Raw genomic sequence first — 15,253 nt, 5'->3', positions numbered from 1 at the left:
TCAAGTCCTGCCTCGGCTGCCACCTAACCATCCACAGCTGCAGCCTCACAACAGATGGGAACACTTTCCATCAACCCCCCGGTGCTCTTTGGAGCGTGGGCAACACCTGCGCACAGACAGGAGCATCCTGCCTGGTGGCCTAAGCACTAACGTTTATATTCGGCTGAATCCGGAGCACCCCCGACCCACCTAGATTTCCAGAGCCGAGTGGGCTTCTTGCTGTATAGTACAATTTCCTTTGTTCCCCTTCATCATTTTTAAATTAAATAATAATTAAAAAAAAAAAAAAACCGGCCGGGCATGATGGCTCATGCCTGTCATCCTAGCACTCTGGGAGGCCAAGTCAGGAGGATCGTGCGAGGTCAGGAGTTCAAAATGAGCCTGAGCAAAAAGAGCGAGACCCTGTCTCTACTAAAATAGAAAGAAATTAATTGGTCAACTAATAATATATGGAAAAAAATTAGCCGGGCATGGTGGCGCATGCCTGTAGTCCCAGCTATTCGGGAGGCTGAGGCAGGAGGATCGCTTGAGCCCAGGAGTTTGAGGTTGCTGTGAGCGAGGCTGACGCCACAGCACTCACTCTAGCCTGGGCAACAAAGTGAGACTCAGACTCAAAAAAACAAAGACAAAACAAACAAACAAACAAAAAAAACCCAATAGCCGACCGAACAGAAACCAATGAAGGAAAGGTCAGACGCGTTCAATTGCTAGACTTGCTTTTTGTTTTTATTATCAACAATCGAATTAATGGTACACTCCTGGAAAACTATACGCACATGTAGAAATATTTCCCTTTTAAATAGAAGCATTCGTCATGACACATATAAATAAACCCGAAAATCTGAAACATAACTTAGGACGATTATGTTCACCAACGTAGTCCAACGAGGAGAGAAAATAAAAATAAAAAGCAACAACAACAACAACAACAAAAGAAATCGGGACAGACATGCAGCCGGATAAACAAAAATAGATAACCATTGTCTGAACCGTGGTCTCTCTAAACACAAAGGGTGGGTCGCGTGAGAACCTTGTCACGCCGGAAAGACACGCGTTAAGGGGACTACGAGAGGAGGAAAAACATCATACGGTCACGCGGAGGAGACGGTCTGTACTGATAGGAACACGATACGATTGAGCCACAGAACACAGTTTGTATAAAGACACCGAAAACGGTAAAGCCTCAACATTCAACTAATATCTATAGCTTGTGCCTTTTAAAACAAAAACAAAAACAACCAAACAAAAACAAACAAACAAAAAAAACAACCCAAATCCCAACAGAGATGTCTAAATTGCGCAGGGGGTGGGGGGGGAATGGGGTCATCATGGGTATGCAGCGGTCCACGCGCCAGGCAGGTGCTGGCCCACCCAGGTGGGCTCCTCCGACCAGATAGGCGACCTGGAGAGACAGTCGTTGCGCGCGCGGGCGGACTCGCGGGTCTCCCTGCTGCACCTGCCTCGGACCCCAACGGGGCCACGCGGTCCAAGGGGAGCTGGTGGAAGGAGAAAACTCCAGTGGGGGCGCGGGCGGGAGCGGGGAGAGGAGAAAGAGAGAAAAAAATAAGGAGGGGGGGAACATTGCCAAACAGGGCACGGTTTGCAAAGTCTGCGGATGAGAAGGCATCTCTTGGGTAGGGCAGCGTCGGGGCCCATGGGCTGCAAGGAGATTGGGGTGCGGAGCTGCGGCGGGCGGCGGTGCGGGGTCAGGGCGCGCGGGCGGCGGCGAGGTGGCACCGGCACGCGGGCGCGCGGAGGAAGAAGCCACCTCGGCCGCTGCCGGGGGAACAGTCTGAGCGAGTGGTCGTGGCTGCTGCTGCGGTGACCTGAACCCCAGGACAGGAGAGGAAGCGGGCCGGGGAGGGCAGGGCCGGAGAAGCGCCCCGACCCTCCCCACAAAGATGAGCCCGGAGACTTCGTGCTGTCAGGGGTGCGTGGGGGGCGCACGAGTTTAGGGGTTGGCAAGATCGAGCCCGCGGACGGCTGCCACCGCCCCTTTACTTCGTCTTGTCTTGTATTTTTTTTTTTTAAATCTTTCTGGGTCGTTGGAGTATTTTTTTAAATGGTTGTCACCTTCCGAATTTGTTTTGTTTTGTTTTGTCTGTTTTTCTCTTTTTCTAAGCAAGTCACTGAGTTGGTTGTGCGCCCCTTGTCGCCCCCCCCCGCAATGTCTCCCTGTCACCTGCCCGGGCGCAGACACCCGCGTTCCCGGAGACGGAGGGACGCGCACCCCGCGCAGACAGCGCCCTGAGAGCGCCCCGAGTCCAGGCCACCTGCTCGCACCTGCGTCTGGGCCCGGCCCCTCGCGCGCAACCCAGGGAAGGTGCGAAGCCCCTGGGGAAGTTGCTTTTGTTTTGTTTAGTTTGGGGGGGTCGGTGGAGGAAGGGGTGGGAGTGGGGTGGGAGTGGGGGCGACGCCGCTTTCTCTTTATTCCGACCGACCGCGGTGACCTGAGGCCTCGACGACGCAGCCGCTGCAGCAGCGGCGGTGACAGCAGCCTCGGGGCCCCCCCTGCTCGCCCCCGCCCCCGCCGCCGCCGGACCCCGATCAGAACATGCTGCTCTTCACCAAAGCGGCTTTGGCACCGTTGGGTCTCTGGAGCGAAGACAGGACGCTGGCGAAGGGGCCCCCGAGCGAATCCGGGATGGAGGTGATGGGGCCGGGCCCGGGAGCCCAGCCCTGTCCGGGGCCCCCGGCCGCAGCCAGGCCCCCCGCCGCCGCCGCCGCCGCCGCAGCCGCCGCAGCCGCCGCTGCCGCCGCCGCCGCCGCCGCGCCGCCCTTGCCGGGCTCGCCGCCCGGGCCCCCAGGCCCCGCCGCCCCCGGCGCTCCCGCCGGGCTGGGCCCGCCGCCGCCGCCGCCGCTCGCCCCGCAGCTGGGCGCGGGGTTGGGGTTGGGGCCCGGGCCCCCCGTGCTGTCCGGGTCGGTGCTCTTGGCCTCCTTGCTCTCGTCGTCCCGGGAGGAGTCCGACTTCTTGCCCGAGGAGCCGTTCTTGGCCGCGGCCGCCGCGGCCGCCGCTGCGCGCTCCTGCTTGCGGAACTTGGCGCGGCGGTTCTGGAACCACACCTGGCCCGAGGGGGGAGGAGAGGCGGTGAACCGCGGGGCAGAGAAGGGGATGGGAAAGAAGAGCTGGTCAGGGTGGCCTGCGCTCCGTTTCAACTTGTTTTAACGCGCCCCTTCCCCTCCCTTGCGGTGACCCCGCGCGCACCCTCGCCCGCGGGTCGCTGGCGCATCCCCGGAGAAGCTTCCTTAGGGCGAGCTGAGCAAGCCAGGGAGACGGCGGCTTGCAGAAGAGGTCAAAAGGCCACAGGCCCCAGAAAGACCCGAAATTTGGAAGCCCTTATGTGGGTGGCTTCTCGCTCAGTCTGCGCCTTGAGCCACCCCCAAGCTCTCCATCCACCTCCAGGCCTCCGTCTAAAGTTAAACTCTGGATGGTAGAAGCAGGGGGCCCTCTGGGTTCGCTGCCGGTCGCCCGTCCCCAGCCTTTGAAAGGCCTGGTGGAGCGCGCGCGGTGGTGCGCACGGCCCCTCCGACGGGGCTCACCCGGAGAGGCTCGCGGACCAGGTGGGAAAAGCCCACACCTGTGTTCCGTTAGAGACAGGTCAGAGTAAGCCGAGGTTCTCGACCTTCAAGGAGTGACAGCCTTCTTGCAAATCTTAACACAAATCGTAGTTCCAGCAAAATGCACCTGTGCGCCACGGTGCCAGGTTAAAAAGCGCGTGATTTAGGAGGCGTTTGGCAAAAAAAAAAAAAACGACACAAACAAAAACTTACAATACGGGGCCAGAGTGTGTGCTCTTCCTCCCACAGGGCACTTCCTGTCCCCGAAATGCCCCCCGCTCGTTCTCATCTGAAGACCACCCCCCACACGCCTCTGCTCCGGTGCGAGAAACATTTGGGAACGAATTGCCAAGTGCATTCGCTCCAACTCCGCCTCGCGCGCGCGCGCGCACTAAACAAACCGACCTCTCTGACCAGCCCTGGGTCCCTGCGGCCCCCGGGGCCCTTCTCTGGCGAGAACCCGGGACTCTGAGCTTCCGCCTCCCCCCTCTGCCCCTCACCCCCCGCCCCTTCCCCGGCCGGCCCGGTGCGGCTCCCGCGGCGGATCCCGGCGGGTTCGCAGGCCCGCGCGCACCTGCACTCGCGCCTCGGTGAGGTCGATCTTCAGCGCCAGCTCCTCCCGGGTGTAGATGTCCGGGTAGTGCGTCTCCGCGAAGACCCTCTCCAGCTCCTTGAGCTGCGCGCTCGTGAACGTGGTGCGGATGCGCCGCTGCTTGCGCTTCTCGTTGAGGCCGCCGTGGTCGGTGAAGAGCTTGTAAGGGACTAGACAGAGAGGACGACAGAGGACACGGGGAGTGAGCGAGGCCGGGCGCCGGCGGGAAGCGGGGACGCGGCGACTCCGCGGAGGAGGCCGGGTCTCCGCCAGGGGCGGCCGGGGAAAAGACAGCAGATCAGTCACATCACACAGGGGAAACTGAGGCTCGGACTTCGCGCTTTGAGGGGGAGAGAGAGCCTGCCCGGGCGGCACAAGCGCCTCTGGGCGCGTTGAAACAGCTCGCTGGAGACCCACTGCAGCCCTGGACGTGGGACAGTCCTTACAGTAGGAAAATTAAAAAAAAATCGAGAGAGGATAAAAGCCCGAAAACATCAGTGGGAATATCACGGAACCAGGGGAGACGTTAGCAAACACTCCCACCGTTGCAACTTTTCAATCCTCAGAGGTTGACCTGGCCCCAAAGTTGGGGAGGGGTAAAAAGTGCTGCAAAAAAAAAAAAAAAAAAGAAAGAAAAGAAAAGAAAAGAAAAGAAAAGAAAAGAAAGAATAATAAATTAAAGAAACGATCAGCCTAAAAATGACCAGCCGAGGAAGAGGTGTGAGCCTGTTGTCGGTCCTTAAAAAAGAGAGAGAGAGAGAGAGAGAGACAGTGTCAGTAATGAGCTTTACTCTTTGTTATTTAATTATTTTCTAAGCTTTACGTCTCATCGCAAAGTAAATAAATTATGCCTATCATTTTGGCAGCTTAAGATAATTTTGTTGGCGGTTTCGGGTGTGACTAGGATAGTGTAACCCTGTAAGTGAATTAACCCCCTCCCCGCAATCGCTTCTAACGTGATAAATTCTTTCATTTGTGTAAGCAAATTTCGTTTGGTAAATACTAAACACATTTCCATTTTCAAATGCAATCAAGGCTTCCTATATACACGGAGCTCGGAAAGGCGGCTTCCCCGGGGCTGGCCGGGCATCGGCGGTGGAGAGAGCGAGCAAGAGAGAGAGAGAGAGAGAGAGAGAGAGAGAGAGAGAGCGCCCCGGGTCCTTACCTGCGGCATACGGGCTGCTCTGGTGGTCCCTGAGGGTCCCGAGGCTGCAGGATCCCGGCGTGAGGGACGGGCACCCGGACGTGGCCCCGAAAGTGGTCCTGATGGGGTTATACTGGAAACCACTGGCCTGGCTGCAGGAACTGAAGTCAGCGTAGGCTGAAGCCAGGCTCGAGGTGTCCATCCCGGCCATGCAAGACTCGTACGCAGAGGAATTGAGGTAAGAATATTCCATTTTATACATTGAAAAGGTTCTGGATGGCTAGGCCCAGTGGCAAAAAAAAAAAAAACCAAACAAACAAACAAACAACAACAACAACAAAAACCAACAACGAAATAAAAGACGGGTATGGAGACGGTGGCTGGAAGAGGGGGGGAGAGATGGTGTGCACAGCTCAACGGCTGCCTCCAAACTGGCCTCCTTGGTACCCGCCGAGCCTAGTTTTATGAAAAAGCCTCCTATGAGATGCCTTGTCTGAGGTCTCTAGAGCATATAGTCCTCATAATAAACTTGGCTCTTTCCACTTGGACAATAGCAAAGCGGTTGGTCTTATTGCTGGCGCTTTTTACATGACAATAACTCATCCGTCTATTGGGCTGGCGCTGGGGAACTAAGCTGTCCAGCCTCCCTATCATTGATTCCTGCATCTCTAATTAGAATTTAATACCGCGCCATTACGCACTGCGCCCCTGCTCCTCTCCCTTCTAACCGGCTCCCTGCCCTTTAATTCAATCACGCTCCTTGGAAATAATGAAAGTTGGGTGACGATTCTCCCTGATCCAATTTCCCCGAGCTTTTAAGCCTTTTTAACCGATCATATACCTTAGGCATAAATGGAGATAGTGTGTGTGTGTGCTCGGGCGTGAGTTTTTCCCCCCCCTTCTCCTATGGTCCTCTCTCTCTCTCTCTCCCCCCAACCCAACCCCCCCACCACCTCAGTTAGGGAGAAGAAACCTTGATGTCATAGAAAACCTGTTTTGTAAGAGCGTTACACGCTCAATTTAACAACAAGCCTACCCCCCGAAGTGCGTGAAATGTTATAAAGGGCTGGGGACATTGGCAAGAGCCAGGCACCCTGTAACAGGGAGTAAGTGGGCCGAGGGGGTTGATGTGGAACGGTATATAAGCGGATTTCTTTAAAATACACCTGGTAGAGGGGGCAAAAAAAAATACAGAGAGAGAGAGAGAGAGAGCGCGCGTGCATCTTATAAATTGCATTTCTCTCCTGGCGGCTTAATGTGCTTTCTAGGGTATGCAGGGTGTAAAATACAGCCGCTTGAAAGAATAAAAATAAAATAAAAGCCAAGTAAAGCTCTTGAATGTGAAACACCTGGATTCTCCACCGACCGGATTTTTCTTTTTCTTTTTTTGCCCTCAGTTCTGTGTCTGCCCGTGTCAGCTCTGGGTCCCCGTTGGTTTGGTTTGGAGGTTGCCTGCCTGGGGTTGCTGGTTTTAATCCCGAAATCAGTGGCAAGCGGGCATGAAATGTGCCCAAACGTGTCTCCTCTTCCTTCTCCTCCCTCCTGTGCGCTCGGTCTCTTGGTCGCCTCCACTTTTCTTTTTTTTTTTTTTTCCAGGTGCCTGCAATGCCCCGCACCAGACCCGGGGGCTTGGAAAAGGGGGATCGTTGTTTGTTTGCCCTTTGGGTTTTCGGGACTGCAGCAGGGAGCCGGCCAAGCGAGCGCTTTGCCATGTAAAGAGATGCCCAGGCTGGGGCTCTCCGGGTCAGGCACCTTGCCCGTCCGGTTCCTCGGGCTCTGGGCGCAGCAGACAAAGAGGCCCGGTGGGTGGGTGATGTGTGGACCTAAGTGGCCCCGTGATTTAAGCCGAGGGTAATTTTCATTTGGTTCCGTTAGGGCTCTAGCAGCAGCATAAGGGAAACTACTTCATTAAATCCTTCCTCTCTCGGTGGACAAGAGGGGGAATGCTCAGTCGGATCGCCGGGCGCTGTAAACAAACCCTGGATATTTTATATGAATTAAATGTGCAGATAATTAGTTTTATTGCATTCATTACCCCCTTTTATGTGCTCCGTAACAAGTCAGTAATTAAAGTAACAAACTCATAAAGTCTTTATAGGGGCATTTAGGCGTTCAGTGTTTGCCAAACTAAGTGGTTTAATTCGATGCTAGTGCCGGGGAAGTGGATGGGCGCAGCGCTCTCTGCCGTGTTTTATTGCGCACGAAACTGCCACGGACGTGGTAATGGATTAAACAGGGACCGCGGCCACCCCCAGCCTGGCGCCCCTCTGCAGGGTGAGTTCCAGGCTGTTTTCAGGGGGACTTGCGGGTCCTCCACGTGGGGGAAGCGCTGGACCTCCCTAGGACCTCGGTGATGGTTTTATGGGGAGGGGTGATAGTTTTACTGCCGTTGTATGTTGTGCAATGCGTATTTGATAAAGAAGAGCCCTTGGTCACCGGCGGCGCGCTGTTTTGTGCGCGCGGAGGTGAAATGGAAATAAATGGATACAAGGTTTTACTGCGGCGGCGCGCGGGGGGGAACAAATTGCAGTGCTCTAAATGGGTTTTCTTTATGGTCGTCAGACAAGAAGAGAAAGGGGACGCGAACATCTGTCTTCCGTCCCCTAAACCTAAAGGCCAGCAAAGACGGATGCGAATCTAAGTGCTGTTACAGCCAGGATCTCTGTCTTTATTTATCCCGCTCTCATGAATATGAATCCGCGTTTGGACCGGGAGGTGGCCAGACCCTTTTGGACTCCACACATGGAATGCGCCCCCCCACACACACACACACACTCCTTCTCCCTCTTCCACTTGAGGGAGGTGGGGGGATAGGTCGCCAAGCACAACGCTGAGATTGTCCAAGTTCCCTCGTTCCCTCGGAGGGAGGGCGGGGAGGAGGGGACGATTCCTGGTTCTTCGGCCCCGAGCAAGGGACTCCGCGCCCAGGCCCGCATTCTGGGGGGCTATGGATGCCCGGGGCGCCGGCCACTGCTGGGGTGAGGGTTAAGCTGCGCGTTTCTCCGCAGAAGAGAGTGGCCCTGGGGTGGCTGGGAGGAGCTGCTTTTCAGCTCCAAGGCCTGCGCTTGGCAATAAGCAGGTTCACACCGGGGCCTGGCACCTGCGCCTGTCCGCCCGGGCGCGGCCGGCTTGGTCTCCGCGCGCGCTGCGCACCGCGCGCTCCGCCGGCCCGCCTGAGCCCTACGCCCCAGCCGAGCGCAGGGGGTTTCACTTCCCGTCCTCCTACTTTGCAGACAGTCTCTCCAGCCCCCCCCCATGGCCTTAGGGGCGAAAAGGGGAGACGATGGCCTGGGAATGTGCAGGGGAGTTCGGAGTAGAGGGGTTCGTGTTGGCAGTGTTTGGGGACGGCTCTTGGGTGGAGAGGCGGTCGGACCTCGGGGATCTAGATGGTGCCTGGAGGCAGTCCTTGGGGCAAAGGGAGCTTTGGGTTCCGGGGTTCAAGGTGCAGCTCAGGGGAGCTGGGTGTTGGGGAGACGGCTGAGGGCAAGAACCCCGCCAAGGGGCCGGGAGCGAGGGAAATAAATGCCAGGACACGGAGGGTGCCCGGGAGGGTGGACGAGGGACCCGCCCAGCCCCAGCCCAGGCCGGTGCGAGTCGCCTGCCCGGGGTCCCGGGCCCGGGGTCCGCCCAGCCTGGCCCGGGTGCTGTGCGCCTTCGCGCCTTTATAGCAGGAGACCTTTCAGCGCGGCGCAAGACCCGCATGGTCGGATGAGCTAATGCGCTTGACTTCATTTTCCCCTTTGTGGGCCTTGTAGGTTTATTTTTTGTTCGGTGTCAGCGTCCCTCCCCCCACCACCCCTGCCCCCGCCGCCGTCCCCCCGGCCCGCCTCTGGGGACCCCGGGGTCCTGCTTCAGCTCCGAGATGAAAGGCGCGCGGGGGCCGGGCCAGGCCAGGGCGGGACGGAGCCCCAGCGCCCTGTTTTGTTCCAGTTGTGCTTTCCACACGCGAGCTCTCCCCTAAAAGTTGTACCAAATGGTTAATTTGATTATTCCGACTATAGACCAACTGCTTCAGCAGCCTGTACCACCACGCGTCTGGGAGGAAAAAAGAAACCATCTATAAGGAATAATCTAATAAAAGTGAAGTGTAGAAAAACCCCTCCTGATTTTCGACCGGCACAAATAGAATTAGGGCTTCAGCATCCTTTTCCCAAACGGACCTTTTGTCCAGATCGTAACTTCAGCCAACCGGCCATGTGCTCAGGGCCTGCTATTTATTTTAATAGAGGCGGGTGGGTACCGAGATGGATTGATAGATAAATGGCCACATGGATAGATGGATGGGTTTGATCCATCTTCCTCTGACTTCCCTTTCTTAATATGTGTACACGGTTGATTTTTTTTTTCCCCTCTGCCGATTTTCTGATTCAAGAATGGAAAGGCAATGCTATGTGATAAAAGGGGGTGAAAAAAAGGCCATTTAAAACACAAAAAAAAGGGAACTGATTACCAGCATATATACCATGAGAAGAAAAAAAAAATGTTTACACGCTACCCGGTAGCAAGTGAAAAAGGTTGAAAGTTTAAAAGAAACTTTTCTTTCCTTTTCTTTGCCATTCATAGGAGGGTTTCTTTTTCTCCTTCTTCTTCTTTTTTTTTTTTCCTTGAAAGTCAGAAAGAATGTTAGAAGACAGGGAAACAAAACAGCAAACAAAATGCCATTGTATTGTAGTAGCAATTCATGGGAAAACGCTTGTCAGCCTCCCAAACGAACGAACGCCTCACTCCTCGGAGGCTGTTTTTACCTCGGGCAAAGCACAATAACATGGGAATGAATAAAATATTAAATACCAGTGAGAGTTTCAGAGGAATTTTCTTTTTGATTGCTTTATTGGACGCTGCATCCAAAATGATCCCAGCCGCAGCCGGCCCAGTGCCTGGGGAAGCCTCAGCCCAGAAACACCCGTGTGTGTGTGTGTGTGTGTGTGTGCGTGGGTTCTCCCAACCAGAGAATGAAAAGGCAAGATTTGTCCTTGGGGTTTCTCCAAAAGGGTTTCTGGAGGCAGCTGACCTCTCCCACTCACCTGCAACCGAGAAAATAACCTAGGAAGTATTTATCGGGGCACCCTTTCCCCAGAACATTAAGCGAACCAGCCACTGCAGCCCCGGGGCCTAATGATTGCTGCATGCCACTGGCATTTCATTTCTACCTCGTTTTCCGTTTGCCTAGCAACCATGATACACATGTTTCATAATGGGAACTCGGGGAGGTTCTGGTAACCAACCCCCTGGCACTGTGAGACTAGCAATCATTAACCGATTGACAATGGCGTATGCAGAAGCATTTTAACACAGTGCTTGGCAGCCACCGAGAAAGGACCCAGGGAGGGTCCCGCCACCAGGATTGGGATGGTGGTGATGGGTGCTGTTGGCAGGGTCTCCCTGAATTCCACCTTAAACACCTGACTCTGGAAGTTAGAATTTATATATATATATATATATATATATATATATATATATATATATATATATAGCGCCTACGGAAGAGGGCGGACACATCCAAGAGCAGGCGCTAGGATATCAATCAGATGGGAGAAAAGCAAGCCGCCAACTAGGCAGAAAACTTCAACTCTTTAGGAGTTTACTGGAAGGCATATATGCATTAGATGGGTTAAGTATATGGTTTGTTTTTTTTTTGTCTTCCATTATAGGAAGTATTTATTCGTGATTAATGTAATGGTTTACTCCTGTGTGCAAATAGTATTTGCCCAGGTTGCTGTCCCTTTCAAAGGCATTTGTCCTGGGTTGGGTTTGGTCCTTCACGGCTCACCCGTACATGGTGTTTTCTGCACCTGGATTAAAGCCAGAGGTGCCCAGGTGTCTGTGCTGTGCTCTCTATAGGTGAGGTGTACAGACCCCAGGGTCCATCCTCTTAAGGACTTCCTCCGTGGAAAAGCCCCTCTGGCTGCACCCTTCCCCTCCCCCTCCTTTCCACCACCCCCCCCAATGCTATAATTAGCAGAAGGGGCTGCCTGTTACCTTTTTTCTGGAGTTTGGCTAATAGCAGTAACATCTGCCCGGCTGGTGGGTGGGGTGGGGTGGGGGAGACAGGGTGCATTTGATGTAGAAGTGACATCTGCTTGTAACAAAGAAAGGAGAAAGAAAATTAAATTAGGCAGGGAGCCCTCTCTGTCTAAACCAAAAAAAAAAAAAAAAAAAAAAAAAAAACCATTTGAAGAAGGAGGAAAAAAATAGTAATCATGAGCCCTGAGCAAGCCTGCAAGGTGCAGAAGATCACTTGTGGGAAGGACCTTAGTTTTTCTGGGCCAGCCGCTGCCAGAGTAACTGGAGTAGCAACACCCTAAGGTAGCAACGTTCTGAGACCTTGAAGGTGTCTTTTTTTGGTGCAAAGAAAATGGTCAGGCAAGATTTCCCTTCTCGGCAGGGCGCAGTAGCTCACGCCTGTCATCCTAGCACTCTGGGAGGCCGAGGTGGGAGGATCCCTCGAGGTCAGCAGTTCGAAACCAGCCTGAGCAAGAGTGAGACCCCGTCTCTACTATAAATAGAAAGAAATTAATTGGCCAACTAACATATACATAGAAAAAAAATTAACCGGGCATGGTGGCGCATGCCTGTAGTCCCAGCTACTGGGGAGGCTGAGGCAGGAGGATCACTTGAGCCCAGGAGTTGGAGGTTGCTGTGAGCGAGGCTGATGCCACGGCACTCACTCTAGCCCGGGCGACAGAGTGAGACTCTGTCTCAAAAAAAAAAAAAAAAAATTTCCCTTCTCAGCCAAGCAATGCCCTGGGATCAAGGGAAGGGAAGGGATTCCAGAGACGTTAGGGAAGTCTCGGGGCAGGCAGAATCTTTGCGGCCGGCACGGCGCTGGGATTTCAGGGGGCCCAAGAAGATAGCACACAGCAAAAACCCGCTCCCCCCGTGTTCTGGCAAGATCTTCACTCCTGTAACTTGGCTGTAGTGATCCTCATTAACTCACAACCGTCTCTATGGTACCAACCATTCATTCACTCATTCGCCCATCCACTGTATGGCTATTAACCACCTGGGTCCGGCACTCACCTGCCGCGACCCCTCCTCCACAGCCGGCACTCACGGTCCGCACGGTGGTCTGTGCTGTGCGTGGACGGCGCGTCCGTCTCGCTCTCGTGTGACGAGGAAAGCTTGGAAGCACCGAAAGCTTGTTTGACTTTGCAGGCGGCTTTCCTTGTCATGTCAATATCAGAATAGGTAACATGGACATATGTGTTTTCATGACGTTATGTTTAAATGTTCACAGTTTTATTTTGACACATGAAAAATTAGAAAAGGCAGGTTTTGTTGTTAATGTTACAGTCCATGCCGGGCTGTGCGCGTCCATCTGTGGCTGTCAGCTACAGTCCACGCCAGGCTGTGCGCGTCCATCTGTGGCTGTCGACTACAGTCCATGCCGGGCTGTGCGCGTCCATCTGTGGCTGTCGGCTACAGTCCACGCCGGGCTGTGCGCGTCCATCTGTGGCTGTCGACTACAGTCCATGCCGGGCTGTGCGCGTCCATCTGTGGCTGTCGGCTACAGTCCATGCCGGGCTGTGCGCGTCCATCTGTGGCTGTCGACTACAGTCCATGCCGGGCTGTGCGCGTCCATCTGTGGCTGTCGGCTACAGTCCACGCCGGGCTGTGCGCGTCCATCTGTGGCTGTCGACTACAGTCCATGCCGGGCTGTGCGCGTCCATCTGTGGCTGTCGGCTACAGTCCATGCCGGGCTGTGCGCGTCCATCTGTGGCTGTCAGCTACAGTCCACGCCAGGCTGTGCGCGTCCATCTGTGGCTGTCGACTACAGTCCACGCCAGGCTGTGCGCGTCCATCTGTGGCTGTCGACTACAGTCCACGCCGGGCTGTGCGCGTCCATCTGTGGCTGTCGGCTACAGTCCACGCCGGGCTGTGCGCGTCCATCTGTGGCTGTCGACTACAGTCCACGCCGGGCTGTGCGCGTCCATCTGTGGCTGTCGGCTACAGTCCACGCCGGGCTGTGCGCGTCCATCTGTGGCTGTCGGCTACAGTCCACGCCGGGCTGTGCGCGTCCATCTGTGGCTGTCGACTACAGTCCACGCTGGGCCGTGCATGTCCATCTGTGGCTGTCGACTACAGTCCACGCTGGGCCGTGCATGTCCATCTGTGGCTGTCGACTACAGTCCACACAGGGCTGTGCGCGTCCATCTGTGGCTGTCGACTACAGTCCACGCTGGGCCGTGCATGTCCATCTGTGGCTGTCGACTACAGTCCACGCTGGGCCGTGCATGTCCATCTGTGGCTGTCGACTACAGTCCACGCTGGGCCGTGCGCGTCCATCTGTGGCTGTCGGCTACAGTCCACGCTGGGCCGTGCGCCTCCATCTGTGGCTGTCGACTACAGTCGCCCTCGCACTGCAGTGGTTACTAGACGCCTACTGTGTGCTAGGCAGCTGCGTCTTACAGTAGACACGGTGCAGACACTGTCTGGAAAGCCGAGTTTGGAGGTGGAGCTGACCCGAGGACGCAGGTGTCTGAGCGGGAGGGACCCACCGGGCCCAGCTCCCAGGGGCTGGAAACCCCCACCCCCCGCCCAGCCGCTGCACCTGTCGCCGCCCCCCCCAAGACACACCTTGGCTGCCGCAGGGATCAGGATGAGAATCTTGGGGTGTCCTTTTGAATCCTGACATCCAGTTCATTGACTTCGGGGGCTGTCCGGGAAACTTCTATACACATATCCTTTTCTGTGTGTATCCTTATATATGTCCTTATCTATATATATATATCCTCATATATATCCTTATCTCTATATATCCTCATATCCTTATCTCTATATATCCTCATATATGTCCTTATCTATATATATCCTCATATATGTCCTTATCTATATATATCCTCATATATGTCCTTATCTATATATATCCTCATATATATCCTTATCTATATATATCCTCATATATGTCCTTATCTATATATCCTCATATATGTCCTTATCTCTATATATCCTCATATATATCCTTATCTCTATATATCCTCATATATATCCTTATCTATATATATCCTCATATATGTCCTTATCTATATATCCTCATATATGTCCTTATCTATATATCCTCATATATGTCCTTATCTATATATATCCTCATATATGTCCTTATCTATATATCCTCATATATGTCCTTATCTCTATATATCCTCATATATGTCCTTATCTATATATATCCTCATATATGTCCTTATCTATATATATCCTCATATATGTCCTTATCTATATATATCCTCATATATGTCCTTATCTATATATCCTCATATATGTCCTTATCTATATATATCCTCATATATGTCCTTATCTATATATCCTCATATATGTCCTTATCTATATATCCTCATATATGTCCTTATCTATATATATCCTCATATATATCCTTATCTATATATATCCTCATATATGTCCTTATCTATATATATCCTCATATATATCCTTATCTATATATATCCTCATATATGTCCTTATCTATATATATCCTCATATATGTCCTTATCTATATATATCCTCATATATGTCCTTATCTATATATCCTCATATATGTCCTTATCTATATATATCCTCATATATATCCTTATCTATATATCCTCATATATGTCCTTATCTATATATCCTCATATATGTCCTTATCTATATATCCTCATATATGTCCTTATCTATATATATCCTCATATATGTCCTTATCTATATATATCCTCATATATGTCCTTATCTATATATATCCTCATATATGTCCTTATCTATATATCCTCATATATGTCCTTATCTATATATATCCTCATATATACCCTTATCTATATATATCCTCATATATGTCCTTATCTATATATCCTTATATATATCCTTATCTATATATCCTCATATATGTCCTTATCTATATATATCCTCATATATGTCCTTATCTATATATCCTCATATATATCCTTATCTATATATATCCTCATATATGTCCTTATCTATATATATCC

General features: G+C 52.8%; 1 protein-coding gene across 1 annotated transcript; it reads right to left on the bottom strand.

Moving 5' to 3' along the window:
- Positions 1-2,547: 2,547 nt before the first annotated feature.
- Positions 2,548-5,556, bottom strand: PHOX2B (paired like homeobox 2B). Its single transcript, XM_012766093.3, has 3 exons — positions 5,316-5,556; positions 4,133-4,320; positions 2,548-3,063 (listed from the first exon to the last, which is right to left on the bottom strand). The coding sequence occupies exons 1-3, from the start codon at positions 5,554-5,556 to the stop codon at positions 2,548-2,550; spliced, it is 945 nt and encodes a 314-aa protein (XP_012621547.3).
- Between the last annotated feature and the right edge of the window lie 9,697 nt (positions 5,557-15,253).

Source organism: Microcebus murinus, chromosome 26, assembly GCF_040939455.1.
Source record: "Microcebus murinus isolate Inina chromosome 26, M.murinus_Inina_mat1.0, whole genome shotgun sequence".
Classification (NCBI taxonomy): Eukaryota; Metazoa; Chordata; class Mammalia; order Primates; family Cheirogaleidae; genus Microcebus; species Microcebus murinus.
Note: the sequence above shows the minus strand (reverse complement) of the source record. Positions and strands in the feature narration are given on the sequence as shown.